This window comes from Cyanistes caeruleus, chromosome 17 (assembly GCF_971803275.1).
Source record: "Cyanistes caeruleus chromosome 17, bCyaCae1.hap1.1, whole genome shotgun sequence".
Lineage (NCBI taxonomy): Eukaryota > Metazoa > Chordata > Aves > Passeriformes > Paridae > Cyanistes > Cyanistes caeruleus.
In genome coordinates, this window is record NC_141717.1 from 15,039,877 (window position 1) to 15,052,949 (window position 13,073).

Sequence of the window (13,073 nt, forward strand, 5' to 3'; positions counted from 1 at the left end):
GCTGGTGCTGCTGGATCTGGGGCTGGATCTGGGGCTGGATCCAGGGCTGGATCCAGGGCTGGATGGGCTCTCCCTGGATTCCAGAGTCCTGTGCAGGTTCCCCTCAGTGTGTTAATGTGGAGAATTCCCAAAAAACCTCGTGGAGCCTCTGCAGGGTCTCTGAGAAGGAGCAGGGCAGTGGTGAGGCCGTGGCATTGTTGTCTCTGGGGTTTTATCTCGTATCCCTCATGGACAGTCAGGAATTGATGGGAAATTCCCTCCTCCCACCCCCCAAAAAGGGAGTTTGGAGCTCTCGGTCAATTCGTGTTGAGGAATTTGCCATCAGAGCCCTAAATCCAAATTCCTACCCCTGAAGGCTGGAAATATTGTTGGAAATAATTGGAAATAATGTTGGAGCTTCCTTCAAGGCTTCCCAAAGGGAAATTCCAGCTCCATGGGGACAAGGCTGTGCCACGCTGGGGTCACTGCAGTGCCACTCCTCAGGTGGCCACCAAAAGCTTCCCATGGCCTCCAAAACCCTCCCATGGCCACCAAAACCTTCCCACAGCCACCAAACCCTTCCCACAGTCACCAAAACCTTCCCACAGTGACCAAAACCTTCCCATGGCCTCCAAAACCCTCCCATGGCCACCAAAACCTTCCCATGGCCACCAAAACCTTCCCACAGTCACCAAAACCTTCCCAGGGCTACCAAACCCTTCCCACAGTCACCAAAACCTTCCCATGGCCACCAAACCCTTCCCACAGTCACCAAAAGCTTCCCATGGCCACAAACCCTCCCATGGGCTCAGATGTGCTGCTCCGGCTCCCCAAATCCAAAGCTCTCCCAGGATCAGCTGGAAAAGGTTTTTCCTGACCTCCTGGAATACACCCTGCATTCCAAAGGAAATCACATCTCCAGGAATTCTTATTTTCTATTTCTTTTTTCCCCTCCCAAATCCCAGCCCACAGAGAGCATCCAGGCCTGGCAATGGGAATATAAAGGTGGCAGAGGGAAGAGCTCGATCCATAGGCAGGGACATCCCCATGTGGAAGTTTATTAAAGCTCAAGGCAGTCATAAAAATGCCTTTTAATCATTTCTTTGCCGCAAAGCTACCAAAAAAATAAAAAAAAACCCCAAACAATACAGTGTAACACGAGCTGATGTCACTCCAGGAAAAATTAAAACGAGGATGGGAAGGGACTTTTTTTTTTTTCCAGCCTGCAGAAAGAATGTGGATATGGTCTATAAAATTAATTTCCTCTTTCTTGCTAACCAGCGCTGTCTGAACTAAACAGCAACACTCTTTATTCCCTGCTCCAAAAAAAAAAAAAAAATCAAGGGACTTTTCTCGCCCGTGGATCCCTGCAATTATCTTGAGAAGCCTTTTTTTGTTGGCAGCCAGGGGTCAAAAGGCAGCCCTGGTTTCACCTGATCTCATTGACTTTGCGGAGACATTCCAGCCCCACGCCAGCACAGAGCCACCAGCCCCGAGCACGGGACACACAATGCTGCCATTCAGGCCTGGAAAACTCATGGAAAATCCTTCTCCTCCTGCGGCCCAGCTCAGCAAAGGGAAGAGGAGGACAAGGCGTGGAAAGGCAGCTGGGCCAGCAGCAGTAATTTCTGATCAAAATGCTCTTTTTTGGGGTAAAAACTGATCTGTGTTTTCCTCACAGTGAAATGAGGGATTCCTCAAGTGTAAATTGAGGAACGGGGAATGAAATTCTGGAGATCTTGGGAATGTCCAGCTCCCCCTGAACCCTGAGGTTTAGCCCTGGATTATCCAGGGTTTACCTGCCTGGCACCTTCCTGAACTTCCATTCTGTAACATCTCTGAGTTTTACCCACAGCGAATGTCCACAACCCCACAAAATCCCAGGAACTGCTCCCTGGAATTGCTTCCAGGGGCTCTCCAACACCTCAACCCTGGAAGTGTCCATGGCCAGGCTGGATGGAGCAGCCTGGGACAGTGCAAGTTGTCCCTGCCCAGGATGAGCTTTTAGGTCCTTTCCCAACCCAGACCATTCCAGGATTTGATGATTCCAAATTAGCACCTATGGAATGGATCTAAATTATAGAATACAGATTTCTGATATGTAAAATCAGGGTTGGACATCCACGATCCTTGTGGATCCCCCCCAGCGCCAATTCCACGGTAAAATACAATACAGATCTATATGGTAATACACAGTTTAATTACTTTATTTCTGTAAATACCATTAAAAATCCAATTTATTTCTGCAAAGCTTAAGGGAAGTACAACCAACAGTGGCCACAGCACGCGGGATTAAAGCCTGCCTGGTTGGGATGTGCAGCCCTCGGGATGAGAGCACAGCTCCACGTTCATCCTGCAGCTCCTGGGTGGGAGCAGGGTGTGGCACTGGGTGGCACTGGGAGAAGGGAAAGGAGACAGGGAAGAGACTGGGATCCTGCTGGGTCCCCTCCCCGTGCTCTCCCAGGAGTGCTCCAGCGCAATCTTTAAGGAGTTGGGGTGATTTTCAATGTTTCACGTCATTATTTTGGGTGATTCACCCTTGTATCACACGCAGATATTTTGTTTTATCGGCCAAGCCGCTCCAAGCTGCACCATCAAACACCCAGAAGAAAGCAAAGCTCATTCCCAAAGATATTCCCATCTTTTTTATTTCCTTCTCCCCCTCCCAGCGCGCAGGTTCGGAGACAAACCCCAACCTCAACACGCCGAGGGGGCAAAGCCAAAACTCATCCATTTTCCAGGCATAAATCAGGATTAAAGGGAAATCTGCAGTGTCACGGGAGGGAGGAGAAGGGAGGGAAGGGAATTACGCTGCACTTTGGCTCCGGCTGGAAGCAAATCCTTCTGCCAGGAGCGCTGGAAAGGAGCACGGAGAAAATGGTGTCGCCTTCCAGCCTCTCTTGGCAGAGGCTGCAAACAGCGCATTCCGTGTGGGATTCTGCTCCCAGCCCTCCTCCGTGGGCTGCAGCTCCATTAATTGTCATCACATTTATTCCCCCTCCTGTCCAAGCCTTTGCTCTCAAGCAGGGAGGGCTGAAATTCCCGAATCCCAACTTTTTTCCTCCTCCTGGATTGAGACCCCTTTGCTCCCCCGACAGACAAAACGCAAAGTGAAAGTTTTCCGTAAGAGAGGAAAAGTTACAAATGTAACATAATGTAACAATTTTAATGACAGCATTGAAAAAAATAAATAAACCACGCCTGACACGGTATAATTTGGTTGCTCTGGTAATTCAGAGGGATTTATTGAGCAGGGCTCACCAAGCAGAAAAGGGAATTTCTTCCTGTAAATTCCCTACAGAAGGAAAATGAACGGGGGCTAAAACCGCGCAGGCTGACCTCGCAAACCCGCCCTCACGTGAGCAGCCCGAAATCCCACGAAATCCTTGGGATTACGGGCATGGAAATGCCCTTCTTACAGGAAAAAAAAAAAATTAAATTAATTTATCTGTAGTTCAAAAAAATCTCAGAGTAGGACACAAAGCACAGGGAAAATGAGCGAGGGGAAAAAAAAAAATCCAGACTAAAAGGAAAAGAAATCATTGATGAAAGTATTTTATTCTGAAGATTCCATCGCCTTCCAAACTGTTTTCCCAGGTTTTTTTTTCCCCACCTCAGAAAACAGGCTCAAGCAGAATGAAAACAGAACACGTCCTTGATAAAAAGCACTTTTTAATTTTATCAAATGGATCTGTACAAAAGTTAGCATTGCTTAGTCAGAAGTGAGTGAAGAAGAACAGATCAGTAACAACCAAAAGTCTTTCAAACTTTATACAGAAAAATAGATTGCATAAAAATGAGCTTTTTTTGTCTTTTCCCCCCCGCAGCCCGGCGTGTCCCTCCCTCCCTCCCCACCCTTCCACCGAAAGGAAATATGCAAAAAAATATTTTTTAGAAAAAAGAGTAGGAAACGTAGAAAAGGTAAAAAGATGAATAACCTCTGAAAGGTGGGTTTAGATTTACAAAGGCTTTTAAAGGCACGAGTTCCCATAAAATAGATGGTTATTTATATGCTCAGCATACAATGGAAGAAGTAGAAATATATCAATGAAATATTAGTCTAAAAACTAAGTACCCTAAACCCATTTTTTTTTAGTGGAGGAGATTTTAGTTTCACAGCTTGATGGATGATATCTGGTCCCTAAAAGCCAAAATTAAAGCAGAAGTCGATCGTTTCTCATGAAATCACAGCTCCTTTAAAGTAGTCCTGGTTCTGAAAGCCTTCGAAGACTCCTGAAATCCGATTTTAACAGCCCAAAACAGGTGGCCAGAAAATCACCTGCCCTTTTTAGGCAGCCTTTGAGCCTCCCAATCGAATCAGTAATTCCCCCCCTCGTTATTTGCCATTCCCATCGGAGTTTCCAGGCGGATTCCTTCAGTCTCTCTCTCCAGCACGGCTCCTGCAGCGGTTCCAAAATGAAAAAAACCCAAAAACCAAGGAAAATCTATAGACTCATAACACCAGTTTATTGTATCATCTCCACTATTTTTTAGGCTCCCTCCCCCATCTTTAAAATCTTTTAAAAATTCTACTTTTTTTTTTGTTTTGCACAAAATTACTTCATTAATTAAAAGACAAAATAATACAGAACATAAATACATATTTAACAGATTTTAAAAGAAAAAAAAAACCAAAAACAAACCCAAAACAAAACAACCAAAAACAGTTGAAGCTTCCAAACAGCAAAAAAAAACCAAAACAAAAACAAAAAACCAAAACAAAATGTTAATTACAGCCAAACCTTGCTTAGAAGAACTCCTGACTTAAAAAAAGAAAAAAAACCAACAAAAAATAATCAACAAACACTTCAGACACGGAATTGGTTGGTCCCATCAGACTCTTCCCACGGGATTGTTCTGGGATTTGGGGGCTCATCCCTGCTGGTCCCAGTGAGTTCCTGCCCTCAAGGTTGGTCCGTTCCTCACATTGCAATAGACCCTGAAAGTCTCAAACAGCTTTTGTGGTGGTGTTGTTGTTGTTTTGTCTCCCCCTCTCTCTCTCCCCACTCTCTGCTCCACGTTTGGCCAAACTTCCAGGCTGAGAGAGTTCAGCTCAGTCCTCCCAGAGGAGTCGAACGTTTTTGTCCTTCATTTGCTCAAAAGGCATCGCCGGTCCTTTTCCTTTTGTTGTGTGGTTTTGTTTGTGGCTTTTTTTTTGTTTCCCTCTTGTTTTGTTTTTTAATTTTTAGTCCTTTGTTTGGTTGGGGTTTTTTTGTTTTGTTTTGTTTGTTTTTTTAATTGAATTTCTTAAATCCTACAAATCAAAGAAAAAAAAAAAAATAACAGAGCTCTGTCCCTTCGGGGAGTTTCGAAGCAAGGTCGCGACGAGCAGAGTTCCCAGCGGCTCAGGAGGCACTTTGGAACACTCCACGCTCTTCCTCCTCATTCCTTCATTAGTGCATAATTCCAAGGAAGCCTTGGGAGGCTCCGGGAATCCTTTAAGGCCTGGTCAGGGTGGTGTAGACGGGCTGCTCCCAGTTGGCGGTGGGGCTGTGCGCCGGCGGGATGGACAGCCCGTTGAGGATGGGGGTGGCGTAGGGGCGGCGCGAGGAGTGGAAATAGGGGTACTGGTAGAGGCTGGAGGCGTAGCCGGGGTAGGGGTTGTAGTAGTTGGAGCTCTGCAGGTCCGTGTAGTCGCACTGGGAGCTGGAGAAGGAGGCGGCGGCGGCGGCCGGGGCGGCTGAGGTGGCGCAGGCCTGGCCGCCGTAGGAGCCGTAGGAGTCGGAGTGCGCCGGGGAGCCGTGGGGCTGCTCGCTGTAGTGGCTGGGGCTCAGCTGCTCCGTCTTGATGTGAGGCCGCTGCTGGCCCGGCTCGGGCGCCGCCGGCGAGGCCGCGGCCGGGCTCTTGTGAGTCCACACCTGGGCGGCCGTGCCCGAGTGCGGGTACGAGGTGCCGTAGGAGGCCGCGGCGCCGTGCTCGGCCGGCAGCGCCGCGTGCCCGTTCAGGGGCAGGTACTGGTCGAACTCGTGCACGTCGAAGGTCTCCATGTTGTTGATGACCTCGCTGCTCAGCTCCGAGATGTCCACGTTGCTGAAGTCGATGTTCTGGCGGCCGCTCTCCACCAGGCGCCGGCCCTCGTGCTTCAGCTCCTGCTTGCTGCCGTGGTGCAGGTCAGTTTTGGGGGTGGTGGGCGGCGTGGGGGGTCCGTGGGGCTGGCCTGGGGATGAAGGGACAAGCGAGGCTTCAGCAGTGAGCACAGAACAGCCAACTCCCTCGCCATTCAATAAATGCACCTATCTGCTATCGCTCCTAACGGGTGTTTGAACCTGTGGAATGGGCGATGGCCCCCTGAAGCCCCAGGTGCCTCCTGGGACGAGCCTCACACACAGCAGATGGAATTATCTGGGAGCCCATCAGGATCACCCTGGGACACAGCAGGACCCCCTGGCAGCAGAACCAGGGGGTGGATTCAGAGTGCAGCCCACGATGGAGCTCATCCTCCCCCCTGAGGGACCCAGGGCCATGATCCCAGCCATGGCTGGGGCTGCAGGACGTTCCCAACGCTCCCAGAATCTGTCAGCGCGCTCCCTGCGCCAATTCCCGGTGCTGGGAAGCTCTGTCCCGGTACCCTGCTCCCCAGGCACCCCTATTAACCCATCACGCATTCTCCCCATCCTGGAGAGCGGGATCCTGGTGCTTTGGGATTCCCTATGGCATGGGCAGCTCCAAGAGCACTCGCTAAGGAAAACTGCAGAGCTGCCGCCGTTGGCTCTCCACGGTGGGATCCCATCCCACCCCGAGGGAATTCCCACAGCGGGAATGCTTTACCTGTGTGGTCCCCGTGGTGGTGGGAGTCGGCCATGCCCCCCAGCCCCGTGTCAGCCTTGTAGAGCTGAGTGCCGGCGTGGTGGCTGAGCTCAGCTCCCGAGTCCGAGTCGCTCTGCCCGGCTTTGACGCTTTTCCTCCTCCGGGGCTGGTATTTGTAATCCGGGTGATCCTTTTTGTGCTGCACCCTGAGCCGCTCGGCTTCCTCCACAAAGGGACGTTTCTCGTTCTCGCTCAATAAACTGATTTTGTGGGGTGGGTTTTTTTGTTGGGGAGGGGGTTGGTTGTTTTAATAAGGAAGAGAGAGAAAAAGATATTCCAAAATTAGGATCTTTCCCTTAGAAGTTTTCTTCTTGTTTTTAAGCTGGCACATCCCCACTTCCCATGAACGGATCTGAGCACTCACCAAGTTAACAAAATTAATTTGCTGTGGTAAAAAGGAGTTAAAATCCACAGCAAAAAAAAAAAAAAAAAAAAAAAGGATCAAAATACCAATATTAGAGCAGCACGAAAAACCCGACCACTACAGACAGGGGTAACTGAGCAAAGCAAAATTCCCCCTTCCCCATTTCCAACACAATTTCAAACTCTAATTCCCATGTTTGCCCTGCAAATGCCACCCCCTCACCGCCACAAACATTTCCAGCTTTGTTTGGTGCTTACAAAGAAACCACCAAGGCACCAGGGATGGGATTATTGCTTTCCAAACTCTCTCCTCCCCTGCCCACACCTCTCTTTGCAAACTTTTGGAGAGGCTCAGACCGCAGCGGGAGCATCGCTGGCCCGAGCAGGCAGGAAAGATGGGAATTAGGTACAGGCAGACACCATGGGATAAACCACACGGAAAAACGTGGCTCGGGGAAGAGACTTGGAAAGCAAAGCGGGCTCGGATGCCGCCCAGCAAATAAAAGTTTGCATCCCCAGGCAGCACTGAGCAGATAAGCAGGGAAATTAGGAAGCTCGTTAAAATAACTGCTAAAAATGAGTTTAGCTGCGTTTATAGCTTGTTAAGCATCAAGCGAGCCAAAAGGGAAAAAAAAAAAATAAAAAGAGAAAATTAGGAAAAGCCATAAAACAAGTCATTAAAAAAAGTCTCATCGCGTGGGGATGGGGGAAGCCGCGGGCAAGGGAAGGGTTGTGCATCTCCGTGATGGAGCAGGGAAAATCCACCCGTGCCAGGAGCGAGGGTGCCCAAGCCCCTGCTCGGGGGGATTTTTCGGAGCAGGAACCCCTCTGTCCTTCGCAGGATGCCCGGGGAGGGGATCGTACTTCACTTGGAATCGCTCCGGGAACGCCGAGAAACAGAGAATAATAAAAACAAAGCGGGCAGAAGCTGTAAAGAAGCGCTGGGAGGGGGAGTCCAGCCGCGCAGCCCCGCGCAGGAGGATCCGCGCGGTGCGGGACTCACCGCCAGAGCTTGCCCAGGGTCTTGCTGAGCTCGGCGTTGTGCAGATGCGGGTACTGGTCCGCCAGCTTCCTGCGGGCGGCCTGCGCCCACACCATGAAGGCGTTCATGGGCCGCTTGACGTGCGGCTTGGCCTTGAGCGATCCGTTGCCGCGGACGGGCATCGGCACCAGGCTCCAGTCGTAGCCCTTGAGCACCTGCGAGACGGCGTCGCGGATGCAGGCGGGGAAGCGCTCGTCCACCTCGGCCGCGTCCACCTTGGCCCCCAGCGCGGCGGCGCCGGGCGGGCGCGGGGCGGGCGCGGGGGCGCAGCCCAGCCCCTCGGAGCCGGCGGGGGAGAGCGGCGAGTCCGAGTCCGAGTCCACGTGGGACATGGAGCTGGTGGTGCCCGCGGGGCTGCACGGAGCCTCCAGCGCTTTGTCGTGCTCCTCGGTCATGTTGAGCATCGGCGGGCGGTAGAGCCGGGCCGGCGGCGCGCTGTGCCCGCCCGGGGGCCGCGCACCCTCCGCGGGGCGCCCGAGCCGCGGGGGGAAAAAAAAAAAAAAACGAGCAAAAAACAAGAAGTTCTAGAAGGAAAAAAAGACACGAAACGCTCGAAACTCAGCCCAAAATCCGCGCTTCTACCCCCGCCCCGCTCCCAACGCCGCTCCGCAGCCGCCGGGGCCCCGCGCTGCCCCGCGCCGCGCTCCACGTCCAGTGCGAAACGGGGCCCCTGGCAACAAGTTACTTTAAGGGCAGGGCGAGCGGCCCCGCCTCCGCCGCCGCTCGCCATTGGTGGAGAGGGCGATGTGATTTGCATATTCATAATAAGGGGCGTGGCTCAGTGCCGGCGGGGCCGTGCCGCCCGCGCCGCCGCCTCAGAGCCCCCGCTCCGCCGGCCGGAGCCGCCGCCAGCGAGGGGTCCCGCCGGGGGTCCCCTGCCGCCCGGGCCCCCGGGATGCCACCCGCCGCTGTTCCGGCTCCCTGCTCCGCCTGCCTCTTTCGGCTCCTCTGTGCTTTTTTTTTTCCCGCTGCAAATCGTCCGGGGGCTTCACCGCGCGGTTCTGGCGGGGACCCCCGGCGCTGGGGACGCGGTTGATGCTCCGCCGTGCAGCCGGGATCCCGCTTTTCTAGTGGGGCACCGGGTGCGGGACGGAGCTCCTTTTCCAAGGAGGATGCCGCGGGGAAGAGGCGCGGAGCGGCGGCGGCTCCGGGCTGGCGGAGCGGTGCCGTGGGTTATCCTAAAGCCCCTTTTGGAGGGTTTTTTTGGGGCGGTCGGTGCGTGGCAGGAGGGGCAGAGCTCCCGGTGTGTCCCCCGCAGCCCATCCCCGGTGCCCCCGGGCCGCGCGCTCCCGCAGCCCCGAGCGCGCCGCTTCGCCCCCGGCTCTCTCCAACGGGCGAGTAACGCAGGAAATCGGGGAATCGCTGGGAAAAAAAGCGACGCGAGACCCTCCGTGTCCCCTCCCCGACTCTCCCTCCTCTTTTCCCGCAGCCTTCCCGCAGCGGGCTCGGTCCCAAGCACCGGGAAGCGCCCGGGAGATCCCGGCCGGAGGAGGATGCGGCACCTCGGGGTGAGACTTTGGATGGGGGAAAAAGGGAGGGTGACCCCCAAAACCTCCCCCGTCAGTTTAAGTTGCCCCTTTCCGAGCCAGTCCTGTTCATTCCAGCATTTATTTGGAGCATTTGATTCTAATTATCCTTGGAATTCAGCCTTCTAATTGCGACTCGGGGGGGGAGGAGGGAAATAAAAGCAGCTCCCCAAATTCCGGTTTTATCCACTGATTCCCCCCGGAAAAATAAAGGGTCACGTATAAGATTGACACGGGAAAAAATAAGAAATTTGGCTTCAAGCATTCCAGCTTTTAAAAAGTACCAGGAACATGGTGGTTTTTGTTTAATTACTGTGATGTGTAATAAATAAACCGTATGCTTTGAATTTAAGTGTGTTTAAATGTGCCCGAACATCCGTCTGCCTTCTATGTGAAAATTCATTTATTCTCTCAAATGGCAAAGCAGGATTTAATTTTATTTTTTCAAGAGAAACCCAAACTGTAATTTTTCCAGTTTTCAGCTTTTCAGTTTGCAGAGTTACGTCCTGATACATTTGAAATACTATTTTCAAAGTGTCTTTAAAAAAAAAATAAATTATTTTAAGGCTCAAGGCGAACAAAATATGCTGGGCTTCCTAATGAGAAATAACTGAAATTTTCTTCTAAAAACTTAATGAGATTGGGGATGAGTTTGTTTCCCTGGGCTGTGGATTGGTGACTTTGCAGTGTTGTTGGACACTTGGGAAAATCTTTTTTCCTCCTTCTCCTGTGACACATAATTAATGTATATTCCTATAAATCCTATCTCATTGGGCAATTTAACTTGACTCACAGAATTCCAGTGTTTCATCTGTTTTAGCCAGGGCTGAGTCCAAGCAATCATCACTATTTTTAGTCCATCTTTCCCTGCGGAGCACCTTCCTGGGAAGATCCCAACCTCAGTGCGTGACTGAGGCTGGAAAGGGATTTGCGGGATGCTCGGAGTTTTGGAGGTAGGAATGGGAACAAGAACCCCTTTTTTCTGCTCCCTGTCTCCAGCTCCAAAGATTCCTGCAAAAGAAGCCCCCAAGGACAGGAGGAATTACACATGTTGGTTTTCTTCCCTGCTCGCTGCTGCCTTCCAGGGCTCCCCAGCTCTGCCTGAGGCAGGGAATTGCATTTCCCAGCCCACAGGCTTGAATTCCTCTTTGTCCAGCCCAGGTAGAAGGAGGAAGATGACTTTGGGTGGTTGTTTCCTCTTCTTCCAGAGATGGGCAGAGGGATGAGGCCGTGCCTGGGAGCGGGGCAGGGAACGTGTCCTGCTGCACGTCCAGGCTCCGTGATCCCACACCAACCATTCCGTGTCCCCGTGTCGCTCCTCAGGGGATGGATGGAGCACAATTCCCCAGCCTCACACAACCAGAGCACAGGGAAAGGAGGGAGCCAGGAGCACCTGGAGGTGCTCAGGAGCTCCGGTTTCCTGAGAAGTTCACTCATCCGTGAAATGGGATGAGATAAAGCTCAGGGAACAAGTGGGTTCAAGTGGGGCCGTTTGTCCCGCAGGGGTCTCGTGGCTGGATTTTGTGTGCCAAAGGATGGGGGATGTTTGCCCAGGGATGAGCACAGGCTGGAGCTGCAGGGCAGGATCCCACAGGATGTGTCATCCTGGCCTAACACAGCCGGCCCTGACATCAGCATTCCCAGGAAAAGGCCGCAGATCCGGCAGGGAACAACCGAGGTTCCTGAGCCTTTAGGAGTGCACCCAGTTTAGAGAGGATTTGGGGGAACAGATCCAGCTCTTCCTGACGGAGTGGGCACGGCAGAGGCTGACATTTGGAATATTGCTTCATTTTCTGACGTGGCCTCCAATAAAGTTCCTGGCTAGCTCAGCCAGTGTTTCTGGGAATCAGGAGTACATCCAAGGTCTGTGTGCCTGCCTCCATCACATTCCCACCCGGGAATCCTCAGCATCCCTGTGGGATGGAGGCTGCTCTTCCTGCCATCCCGGCTCCTCTGTTCCATTCCCCTTCCTCCTGCAGGAATAAGAGCTTGTGTGCATTGGCTCCAGAGCAGGCAGAGCCCTGCTCGTGCCAGGAAGGAAAAATTTCCTTTCCAGTGGCAGCCAGGGAAGGCATTTTTAGGGGATGAGAGCACGTGGAATCTCTGGAGCCCATGGATGCGCTCTGGGATGCACAGACCGTGTTCCTCCCAAAGGTGGGCTCCATCCTTCAAGGATCAAGGGGGAAAGTTCTCATTTATCTGGTCTCCTTTGACCTAGCAGCAGATTGCACACTGCTGGAATTCCAAGGAGCAAAGAGAAAGAGCTTTATGGGGAATTAAAAGCAAACCCTGATCAAATAAGAGGAACCTGTGGTGTTAAAATCAGCCTCTGACACCTGCAGGATTCACACTCAGCCTGGAGGATGCAGCAGCTCTGAGGCTGCTGTGAAACAATGTTCAAGCCTTTCCAGAAAAACTCCTGATACCTGAAAAGAAGGACTAAAAAGACAGGTGGTAACTTAATTAATTTCAATGAAAACAAGCTTTTCCCTCCAGCTGGGCAATAGTGGTGGGTCCCATCCCACACCGGCTGCTTGGGAAGGCTCAGCTCCCTGCTCACACAATTTTAAGGCTAAATTTATGTGGATCCATTCCTTGCAGGTCACTTCAGGTCCAAAATTTCCCTTTTGTTCACATAAAATGGGCCTTGCTTCACCCAAAACTCGTGTGGCTGTGGCACTTGGGGACATGGGTTAGGGGTGGCCTTGGCACTGGATGATCCAAGGGAGTTTTTCCATCCTAATCCCACAGCAGCTCTTTCCCAGCACGAATATTTACCTGGTAGAGATAAAAAAACTCTGCAGGCCTGCACTGGGCAGGACTCCGCTGATTTCTCTGCTTGGAATGCAAGTGGAGAGGAGTGCCTGAGACTCCTAAATCCTTTTCCAGGTTTGAGCAGTGGATACCAAAGAAAAAGGGCATCTGATGTCAATATTTTTTATTCAAAATTTATTGAATAAAGTTTATTTGTTATTTATTCAAGTACTCGAAGATCCCAGCAAGAAACCAAAAATGTTTTTGCAGGATGAAAACCCAGCCATGAGTGAATTACACATTAAATGTCAGGTGAGGTGTTGGTAAAGGATCTCTTTTTTCCTTCTGCACAGCCTGGGTGGCATCTTTTCAAAATAGTGGGGATTATTGTGATTAATTATGATTATTCTGATTATTAATTGCTTGTCCTATGATACCACTTAAGGATCCCTCTTCTGAGCCAGCCCCTCCTCATTAACCTGCACAAATATACAAAAAACCAGGTGGTTCTTCCTCTAAAAATCCTTTCCTGGATTAATCCTGGAGTTAAAGAGCAGATTTCCACAGGGAAAACTGGGGATTTGAAAGGGAAGAATTATTAC

General features: G+C 51.5%; 1 protein-coding gene across 1 annotated transcript; it reads right to left on the reverse strand.

The window, feature by feature from the left end:
• Positions 1 to 3,634: 3,634 nt before the first annotated feature.
• Positions 3,635 to 8,849, reverse strand: SOX8 (SRY-box transcription factor 8). The gene is made up of 3 exons (XM_086854509.1): positions 8,153 to 8,849; positions 6,748 to 6,986; positions 3,635 to 6,136 (listed from the first exon to the last, which is right to left on the reverse strand). The coding sequence occupies exons 1-3, from the start codon at positions 8,593 to 8,595 to the stop codon at positions 5,418 to 5,420; spliced, it is 1,401 nt and encodes a 466-aa protein (XP_086710635.1). The 5' UTR covers positions 8,596 to 8,849; the 3' UTR covers positions 3,635 to 5,417.
• Positions 8,850 to 13,073: the final 4,224 nt, after the last annotated feature.